This window comes from Punica granatum, chromosome 2, assembly GCF_007655135.1.
Source record: "Punica granatum isolate Tunisia-2019 chromosome 2, ASM765513v2, whole genome shotgun sequence".
Taxonomy (NCBI): domain Eukaryota; kingdom Viridiplantae; phylum Streptophyta; class Magnoliopsida; order Myrtales; family Lythraceae; genus Punica; species Punica granatum.
Window position 1 is genome coordinate 26,685,700 of NC_045128.1, and position 11,454 is coordinate 26,697,153.

General features: G+C 37.8%; 1 protein-coding gene across 1 annotated transcript; it reads left to right on the forward strand.

Annotated features, from left to right (window-relative positions):
- Window positions 1-4,938: 4,938 nt before the first annotated feature.
- On the forward strand, window positions 4,939-9,704 carry LOC116196860 (putative receptor-like protein kinase At4g00960). The gene is made up of 6 exons (XM_031526773.1): window positions 4,939-5,372; window positions 5,486-5,625; window positions 6,926-7,136; window positions 8,031-8,265; window positions 8,669-8,819; window positions 9,013-9,704. Exons 1-6 carry the CDS (start codon window positions 5,309-5,311, stop codon window positions 9,439-9,441), a joined length of 1,230 nt encoding a protein of 409 aa, XP_031382633.1. The 5' UTR covers window positions 4,939-5,308; the 3' UTR covers window positions 9,442-9,704.
- Window positions 9,705-11,454: the final 1,750 nt, after the last annotated feature.

Sequence of the window (11,454 nt, forward strand, 5' to 3'; positions counted from 1 at the left end):
AAGAGTCCTCTTAGCCGAGGAGCCTACTCGATGAGGTTTAAGGTTGCTTCCCGTAACTTTTCCACCAACAATGGATGATTGAAATGGTTTGATTTTTTTTTTAATTTGTAAGTAATGTTTCGAATTTAAGTTTTGTGAATGAAGAAAATTCATAATTGAAAGTTTTATCCCTTAGTGGTCGACCCGGCTCGAATTGAAATAGCCTGGACTGTTGGACTTCCATTTATTAGGGTACACACGGAAAGAAAAGGAAGAATTTTTCAGTCATGCTTCTTTCTCTTATCCTAAGATGGAGAATGGCCTGAGGTACGCATGTATAGTATGCACTCCAAAAAAAAAGGGCAATAGCTACGCAATCCTAGAGAAGCAGCGACCATGCATCACCTTAAATCCAGCGAAAAAGATTATGAACACGCTTATTTAATGACGTCGCGAAAGGTTCTACTTTGGCGACGCGTTAATGAGGAATCACTATTGAGCCAAGGTTATGGTGTCGAAAGGGAATGGTGTGTCCCCTTAGACGTAACAAAAGAGACCTGCGTGATTTTAATGTCGTCCTATAGTTTGTCTGTAGGAGATAGAGTAGGAGATATGTCGCCTAAAACAAAGGTTATGGAGACGAAAGTTCCTTTTGATCACCTGAGATTTTTTTGTTGGTTTTTTTTTGTTAATCTTTTTTATTTGCTAATATCAATTTTTTTTCCCAAATATTACATCATATGTAAATATCTCTCTTTCTTTTTCTTTTTTTTTTTTTGATATGTAAGTGACACAAGTACATGTTAGTTTTTCTCATAAAAAAGTGCGCACGACAAATGCGCCAATTATTGGTCAATTTATTAAGTTGCTCATACTTAGTTGTGATATTGAGTATAAATGAGATCGCGTATAGTTAGGTCTAAAAAACATAAATTTTCAAAAAAATAAAAAAATGTCAAAAGTGTGTCAAAAATTATATGAATGAAAGAAATGACTAATTATTTATATTAAAATTTTGTAGAAGATATACATTGTACAAGTGAAATAAATAGTTTTAGAAAAAAATAGTATAAATAATAAATATAATTTAAAAATTTGTTGTAAAGAAAAAAGTTGGATAATAATTTAGAAATTAAACACTTTATTTTCCCAAAAAAATTAAAACATTTCAGATTATATAATAAATATAACTAATTGTACAAAGAAGACAAAGGTAATAGATATAGCATGGTGGCAAGAAGGGGAAATGCCATTCGAGAGATCCTAGATCGAGCTCCATCAGGTGCGGAAGGGGTGCGAGTGCATGGTAGGCCCTTGTAATGGGTGAGCCTAGGCTTGGACCTTGCCCTTGGTCAGGACAGGATATATCTAATGTTTTAATATTTAATCTACAAAAACAATAAAAAAAAAAAGAATTAAAAACGTGTCATAATTTAGGTACATCTTTTAGTGACGTGCATATATTGTCACCACTAATGATATCTATGGAGATGATAGGCAAGCGTCGCCAATGTCAATCTATGATATGTCTATCTAGTGTCGCATTTCACAAGGTCTATGGTGATGCGTACCTTGAGCGTCACCATTGATGAGCTAATGGTGGCGCTTTATTTTTCGCATCGCCTAGTTTAAGACTACACTATTACTTGTTACGCTTGTCTTAGTGTCACCAATTGCATCCCCAAAGAGTGGCAACAATACCAATGACTATCACTTAGGTCCTCCATTGTGTTATCTTATCATTGATTCTTTTTGTTGTAATGACGTGATATTAGATAAAGGTAGGCCTACCTTGTATGCTTAGAGATAAATTGACAATGTTATGTATGAGCATATATTTACTTTTAGTCTTTTACGGTCACTTGATGCTTTCCTTGAATACTACTATTACTGAAATAACACCTATGTGGCTCCCTCTGCTTCAACATATTGGATCGGGTGTACTTGAGTATCATGTCTGACACATTTGTCTTACCCAAAAATTCGAATTGATATGTTATTAGGTGGGGTCTGACCCCGCAGGCAAACTTGGTTTGTGGTGAGGTCCCCAAAGGGGGTAGCCCAACCCCGATTCCGACAAAATAAAAAAGAAAAAAGAGGAGGGCAAGGGAGAAGAAGGTGGAAAGACAATGTTGCGCCGACCATGACCTTTCGATGAGCTACTGCAAAACACCAACGACAAGAGAGAGAGAGGGAGGAGGGGGGGATGTGGGCGTCTTGGCAGAGGCGAGGGTTTTTAATTTAATTTAGTTTATATATATGTTTTTAATTTTTTTTATTTTACATTTTTATTTAAAAATGTCACGTCAACCACCATGTAGGAGCCATGTCTTCAAACTTGGCACGTAAGCAATCCACATACGAAGTTACGTCAGTAAGGGTTAATGCAGTAAGTAAAAAAAATTAACAAATTGCATAACATTATTATGGCTTTAGAATAATTTTGCATTATTTTTAATTTTTGTACGAAAGTGTTTCGCAACCTAGTTTAGTTTAGAAATAATACCATACAGTACACAGTATATATAAAATGTTCATGTATATATACACCTCTTTTTTTTCCTATAGATATGTATATATTAAAGCTAAACCTACACTATTTGTGGTGTTACTAAATATTTTTTATGGTAAATTACACTGGTGGTCTAAAAAGTTTTAATAATGTATCAGGTTGGTTCAAAAAGTTTTTTTTGCTACTTGATGGTCCAAAATGTTTCAAAATTGTAACTTGATAGTACAAACCGTCATCTTGTCATTGACGCCGTCAAGCCGACGCTGATGGTGCAAAATCGATTTTTGTGGGACGTTATATGATTGTACAAAATGTTTTGAAGTTGTAACTTAATAGTACAAAATGTTTTACGTAAGTTACATGATGGTGTAAAATTTACAGTCTTGTAAAGGACGGCTTGACGGCGTCAATGGCGATATGACGGTTTGTACTATCATGTTACAACTTTAAAACATTTTGTACCATCAACTAGCAAAAAAAACTTTTTGAACCAACCTGATATATTATTAAATATTTTTGGACCACCAGTGTAATTAACCCTATTTTTTATGATCTTTATTAAGTATCTAATAAAGTAGAATTCATTTTTCAAATGGAATGATATATCCTCAACTCATTTCATATTGTAACGAAATGTTGGACATATTTATTGATGAGGAGCTGAAATAATAAGAGAGAGAGAGGGAGGAGGGGGGGGATGTGGGCGTCTTGGCAGAGGCGAGGGTTTTTAATTTAATTTAGTTTATATATATGTTTTTAATTTTTTTTTATTTTACATTTTTATTTAAAAATGTCACGTCAACCACCATGTAGGAGCCATGTCTTCAAACTTGGCACGTAAGCAATCCACATACGAAGTTACGTCAGTAAGGGTTAATGCAGTAAGCAAAAAAAATTAACAAATTGCATAACATTATTATGGCTTTAGAATAATTTTGCATTATTTTTAATTTTTGTACGAAAGTGTTTCGCAACCTAGTTTAGTTTAGAAATAATACCATACAGTACACAGTATATATAAAATGTTCATGTATATATACACCTCTTTTTTTTCCTATAGATATGTATATATTAAAGCTAAACCTACACTATTTGTGGTGTTACTAAATATTTTTTATGGTAAATTACACTGGTGGTCTAAAAAGTTTTAATAATGTATCAGGTTAGTTCAAAAAGTTTTTTTTGCTACTTGATGGTCCAAAATGTTTCAAAATTGTAACTTGATAGTACAAACCGTCATCTTGTCATTGACGCCGTCAAGCCGACGCTGATGGTGCAAAATCGATTTTTGTGGGACGTTATATGATTGTACAAAATGTTTTGAAGTTGTAACTTAATAGTACAAAATGTTTTACGTAAGTTACATGATGGTGTAAAATTTACAGTCTTGTAAAGGACGGCTTGACGGCGTCAATGGCGAGATGACGGTTTGTACTATCATGTTACAACTTTAAAATATTTTGTACCATCAACTAGCAAAAAAAACTTTTTGAACCAACCTGATATATTATTAAATATTTTTAGACCACCAGTGTAATTAACCTTATTTTTTATGATCTTTATTAAGTATCTAATAAAGTAGAATTCATTTTTCAAATGGAATGATATATCCTCAACTCATTTCATATTGTAACGAAATGTTGGACATATTTATTGATGAGGAGCTGAAATAATAGTATAAATATAACATTTCGATTGATAAAGTCAATAAAAAAAATTAGAAGAGGATTTATTAGTTGGGGGAAAGGGAATGGAGAAAAATGGATAACACGAGACAAAGCGAAAATTTTAGATGATTATATCTCAAATGACGTGGTGATGAAGAGCAAAAAAAATTCTTTAATGAAGAATGATTATGGCAATTATTCGAGTAATTATCATTAAGTCTCTAATTTCATACATTTTGATTGGTGTTTTCTCAAATCATGTAGTGAAATAGGATTGCCAATAACTTCTCTCACATAAAGGAGAAGAGATGGGGGGTATGAGAACTTGGGGAGGAGTGGAGAAGGTGGTAAATAGAAGTTACTAATTCAATTCTTTCTTCTTAATGTAGAGGTTATTAATTCTTCTTCCTTATTTATAATGGACACTGTTGTGAGACGGAAAGTTAGTCAAAACTATTTTTTTTTTCATATAGTAATAACAGATAGATGTAATAGATATATGCAGGTATGCATTATTGCTCTGGTAATGAATACAGGGTTCCTAATAATCAACGATGGTTGATTCAAGCGATTTGACGCTTTTTATTCGTAACACCGAAAGAGCTTTACCTCTTAGTGAATCGATCAAACTTGATTGAATTAATCGAAATCTATTGAACTTTTGGATATATGGATTTGCACGAAAAAAATAAAAATAAAAATACCTGACTTGAATTTTCTTTGGCCACACACAAAATTCTTCAATGCAACGCATCCCTCCTGCTGGGCTCATCCCAAGTCAACACGCTCTATCATAGTCGGACCTTCGCCATTACTCCTTCGTACCTCAGCCCGTTCCTTCCTTTCCTTCCGTCTCGGTTTCCCATACGACAAAAGCACAATCTTCCTAGCTAGGAAACATTATTCTAATCTGATCTCATATCAAAGGAAACAAAAGGGAACGAAGAAGAGAAGAGAATTATCAGTTGCTTTCTTCACCGCTGTGCCTTTTTTGGCATCTTGGCTCAACAAAAGTTCAGCTCGGAAGCGTCAGTCAAGCTCCTCCTAATTCCTGCAATTCCGTGGAGAGACTGTTCTCTTTCTCGGGGTTGTTGGGGTTCTAGTGTTCTTTTCTTTGATGGGTAGCTGCGAATTTGCTGCTGCTTGAGCTATGTCCAGATCGAAGAAGTTCATGCATAATCTACTCAAGCCTTTCAAGTTCAGCTCCGGGAAAGGTGAATTTCGAGACCCCATTATCGTTTCTCGCATGAATTTCGCTCGCTTTTGTGCTTTGTCTGATCAAGAACTCTTCTGGGGTTTATTGGGCTTCTTGGTTTGAACCCGTCAGAGGGACAGAACGAGGAGGACTGGGAGAAGATCGCCGCCCGGGAGCAGAAGCATTTCTCGTACGAAGCATTGGCTGCTGCGACCAGAGATTTTCACCCTTCTCACAAGCTCGGTCAAGGTGGCTTCGGGCCAGTCTACAGGGTAACATCTCTCTGTGTGTGTGTATACATATACGTGTATATTTCGATGGTGGGTTTGGGATTCTGAATGGTAGGGCAAGTTTTATACGAGCAGAATTTGGGAGGTACGTTTGAAATTTAGAGGCATATGAAAGAAGAATCAAGTAAGCTTGGAGAAATGACAAATTTCTACATTAGATATTATTGTGAGAAGATAGATCGGAGTGGCAACGTTCGGAAGCTAATGGTTTCGTGAGTCTTGTGAAGCACATTAGGTGCTTTCCTCCGCATTATTTGCTTCTCTGGGTGCGTAGTTCAATTGATTTTAGTTTAAAATGCATTTTACTTTCTGAACGGAACAAATAAATTACATATAAATATTTTCTGGAGATCGTGGTATAAGGACAGCAATGTTCGTCAAGGTGACATGCTTGGATCAGTAATTATTTTCTGGAGATCGTGGTATAAGGACCTGCTGGTTTTGGTGATGTGCTTAGGTGTGCATTGAAAATCCACAAAATATGTGAAAGAGACTTTTGCTTAAATGAAGGCAGGGGATGACACTTTGTGTTGGCCTGACCTAATTCGTTTCAACCTCGGGTCAGTGCTGAAGTATTTTGATTAGTCATTGACATATAAATTACTAAATGGAAAACATTGGTCAAACCGCGTCAAATTTCGAAATTTATGTGTTTGTATCCTGTTTGGGGATGTCTCAGTTACATGATAGCGAATCCCACTAGTCATTCTGACCAATAAGGTTGGTGTGGCTTGAGTTTTGCCGTCCTGCTCCTCTTTGATGGTCATATGATCTATTGCCATTAATGAGCTTGATAGTCAATTTAGGCTGAATTTTCAAGCTACACTTGCCAAATTGAAACAACTGATACTGTAAGGGCAAACTGAGAGAGGACCTTATTTAAGAGGTTGGTTGACATTTGCATCTGAAACACGTTGGAGCAATGTTTCAGGCCACTGCTCTAAGAGGCCGAGGCAGCTTTTATCATCAGTTTTATGATGAAATCAGGTTAATAATGATTGTTTGAATCAGCTATCAAATAGAAGAAAGAAAAGAACATAAATCAGTGAACATGTTCTTCTGCTTGGATATCAGTTCTTCCATGTCCACTTTACTAATATATAATAGCAAGTACTGAATAGTTTCTTATGATATGACTTCTTACATGTCCACTGCACCAAGATAAATAGATGTATACTTATCAAAAAAAGATTTATAAATGCATATTTCTCTTCTTGGACAGAATTTTAATGTCATGTATAATGGGTCATTAATACTTCCACATAATTATAATTCTCTACAGGGAAAGTTGAATGATGGAAGGGATATTGCTGTGAAGAAGCTATCTCATACTTCAAATCAGGGGAAGAAGGAGTTTGTGAATGAGGCCAGGTTATTAGCACGTGTACAGCACAGGAATGTTGTGAATTTATTAGGATATTGTGCGCATGGAGAAGAAAAGTTACTTGTTTATGAGTACATCACCAATGAGAGCCTTGATAAATTTCTCTTCAGTAAGTACTGCAAATTAAGGGATTACTTTTTTCTTTTTTTCCTTTCATTTTTATCTCAATCTTCTCTTTTTTTTTTCTTTTTTTTTATTGGCTTTGTTGACAGACAATTGTCCATAATGTCAATTTCGTTTCTATTTCTTCGTCCAAATTTATTTCTGTTGTGATATTCATTAGTGAATTAAGTATCATGAATTCAAGTTTTGTGAGTGCGATTTCCCCGCACTTGGATGGTCCATGGAAAACTAGTGATCATCCATTTCTTCATCCAAGTTTTGTGAATTCAAGTGCTGGAAAGTTATCTCCGGAATTAGCTAGTGATTGTCTCATGGAAAACTAATAGCTTAAGATGTTAAAGTGTATGGATTAGTCGCTATTGACCCCATAGGAAGCAGTATCAAAATTACCTTTCAGAAACCCTTGAAAGTGGAATTCCCTTTCTTTGACCATCTTTTCCAATTTAGTCAACATGCTTAGAACTAAAGGAGAGTTGAATTTTCTGATGTCAATGCTATTGTTCTGCCTTCCAGCAATTGTCTGTATTTTTCCATCAGTACTGAATACCTTCTAGTTTCTGATTATGCTCTACATTGAGTCTTCTCCTAATGCTAACATTACGAGTTTGTGGTGCTAAGAGTGTGCACTGCTGATTGTTCTCTTTAATGAGAGAAGACTACTTTTAAGTTTGCAAGAATGACAAGTTCATGATTAACGTATATTTGTGTGGCGTGTATCAATCTCATTTTTAATTGTTATATAATAATTTTGGATCTTCATGTCGCAATTTTTTTGTGGAGTTAGTTGTACTTGCAATCATATGTCTTGTATTGCGTGATGAACAGTGGTTCTGATTATTGGTGCTGAGTTTCGAGAACTGACTGATCTAAATATGAACAGAGTCTAATAAGAAGCAGGAACTTGACTGGAAAAGGAGGTACGAAATAATCAATGGCATTGCCCGGGGAATACTATACTTGCACGAGGACTCACACAACTGTATCATCCACCGTGACATCAAGGCCAGCAACATACTTCTTGATGACAAGTGGATCCCCAAAATTGCTGATTTCGGGATGGCCCGCCTCTTCCCTGAAAATGAGACTCACGTCAATACTCGTGTAGCTGGCACCAAGTAAGGAATTGATTTTTACTTTTTCCGTTTTTGGTGAATAGTAAGGAGTTGATTGGGTTCTCGTGTTTTCATTCAAAGTAGCCAGTTGAGTTGCAAACAGTTTGTAGAAGTGGACATGAATGCTTGGGCATTGAGTTTGCAGCTTTACATATAGAGTTCAAGATATATAAAAAAGATATATTATATGTGTGTGTATATGACATCATTTGAAAATAATTGTTTAACAAATTTTGAGGGAACGGGCAAATGCATCAAAGCAAGAAGGCTTGGTTCACTGAGTTAACGAGTGAGTTCTATATATATGAGTTTTTGAAATGAGTCTGTTTCCTAGTCAGAACGATGAGTTTGTGTTAAAGTATGGGTTTGGATCTATTTTTATGTTTCATTTGTTTGTTGAGAGCAGTGGGTATATGGCACCAGAATACGTGATGCATGGGTATTTGTCAAAGGCAGCGGATGTGTTCAGCTTCGGGGTTGTGGTATTGGAGTTGATCAGTGGGCATAGGAACAACTCACTCGACTTGGACGTTGATGCACAGAATCTGCTCGATTGGGTAAGATCACAATCTTTGACAATTTTTCCATTTCTGTATGCATGTCATCCCTCTGAAAAAGGGGGAAGAATGGCCTTAAGGTGATCGGGATTCTCCTTACCGCAAACATGGCATCCAATTGGCTGGATTTATACGAAACTCGATGGAAGAAACTTTGAGTTTTGGAGTTATTCACTTTTGCAAATCAGTGCAGGCATACAAGCAATACAAGAAAGGGAGGAGTCTTGAGATTGTGGACCCATCATTAGCTGCATCAGCGGACGCTGATCAGATAGCAAAGTGCATTCAAATTGGTCTCCTCTGTACACAGGGCGACCCCAAGCTCAGGCCAGACATGGGACGGGTAGTGGTGATGCTCTCGAAGAAGCCTGGGACCTTCGATGACCAACAGATCAGCAGGCCCGGTGTGCCAGGGTCCCGCTACAAGAGGTCATCACGCCCCCCAGGATCCTCCACCTGGAGCAGCGGGTCACCGTCTCAGACTCGCTCAACCTCGCATACCTTCGGTTCGAGCTCGGGCATGAGTTCGACCACCACCGCAACAACGAGCACCGCCCCAACTCCTACTGTTGCTGTTCCACCATATGATCCTCGGGGAAAGCGTCCGATGAGTAGTGGGTAAGGGGGGCCCATTCCAATTATATCAAAGGTAGTTGTTTTTTCTTTCAAAATAAGCCGATCATATTCTTTTGTGAATTGTAGGTTATAGATTAATGTGCATTTTAGTGGGACAAGGAATCGATGGAAGTGTGATATTCTTAGGGTAGCATAGTACGAGAATTAGATTATATATCTGCGAAGGGAAAGCTGGAAAGGAATGTTCATAGTGAAAGAGATGTATTGCCATTGTTATGTTTTTATGAAGAAGTCGGTTTATCGGAATTAGCACAGGCCCCATCCCATGTGACACGGAACATCTGATCGAGCAACTGGAAGCAACTTCCAACTGATGCGGCTTCTTTTTTCTATGTTGGTGGAACAGAAGAGATATCGGGATATTGTGTAACTGAACAGGATTGAGTCACGCAGGACCGTGCACCACTCCCCGCCGTCAGCCACCACAGCCCCCAAGGTTGCTGGCTGTCACGGTGCCCGCAGGTACCTAACAAAAAATGTTAGACCATCGATCCCATCCCTCCCCAGCTGTACCACCAACACGGACAGATCCATTCATATCGTCCCATTACTGCGCGTCGTTCCTTGCTTTCCTCTCTGCTGAGAAAAAAAGCTTTCAAAATTAAAAAAGAAAAGCAGCAATAGTAAATCACGAGATATGTAGTAATTCTCAACTATCGTAATGAAACATGATACATGAGCGATTCTCAACTATCGTAATCAAACATGATACACGAGCAGGAATTAGACCAACCATTTTCTTGTGGAGGTCGATTAGAAGCAAGTTGTCAGTCTGCGCTTGTCCCAGCGGAATGACTGGTACCTGCCAGTAATGCCTTTTTTCGGTGGGCAAATCATCACACGCGATTCTAGGCTTTATCTTATCCATTTCTTCGGGTTTAAGCAATTCGAAATATTCTTGGAGACATACTTTAGGAGACAATTCGAGGATTATCAATCGTTTTTCACTTTGTATTTTTATGGGAAAAAAATGAGGGGTTTGGTATAGTGACCGGTTACAATCCCGGATCTGACGTTATTGGTCAATAACAGCAACCCTCACAGGACGCAACCCCCCCACTGAGGTGCTAGTGGTTAGTAGGGTGGAGCTTACTTGAACTCTCAGGGCCAGCTGACCCTCCAACAGACATTTTTGGCAACTTACGAGACTCTTGCCTTGGGAGAACCGTAGTTGCACTGGGATTGAATCGAACTCAGTGACGTCAAAGCACTCATTAATGCCATGATTGCTGATGAGGTGCTTTAGCAGTGGAGAACTTTTGATGTGACGGGCTACTCACATCCGATGGCGGGAAAGATCGTTGACGTGGAGGTCACGGCACTTTTGCTCAAGAAAAGAGTTGAAGTCTCTCGAGCTATGGGGGAATTAGTCTGGCCCGCACCTATTATCGGAGCCACGAAGCGTTATCTTAATTCTCTGTTTGCTTATTATGTTGCAAACGAGCATGATGAGATTTCTAGTGGACAGCTACAATAAGCCTGTTCCACCGATCTCGGAGATTCCCCCGAAAGCATCACCCTTATGATCTCTTCCACGGCTCGGTGCTTTCTCGAGTGAAGTATCTCATCTGCTGCAACCGTGGCACCCCGAAGTCATTGCAACTGCATGCTCCCAAGTCGATAGTTGTCATTTATGTACATATGTTCACACGTTCCTTCGGTGGTTGAAATATACAGTTCTTCGCATATCATTTCTTACTCTTGTGTGTCCGTTGTTATCGTGCTTGCTTGAGGACTAAACTGGAAGAAGAACTTCAACGAATCTTCTCCATGAACTGGCCAGTGGAAAGTATCTATTCTATTATTGATTATAATATATAAAAAGTCAGAGCAACGATATTGTGAGAGCTTCATTAGTAAACTCTTAGCTCTTAGCTCATAGTTGATCGTCCTTCGGTGTGAGAGCTCCATTAGTAAACCATCAGCTCATGGTTGACCGTCATTTCGGCTGCTCGAATATATATATATATATATATATATATATATAAAATTGACCACA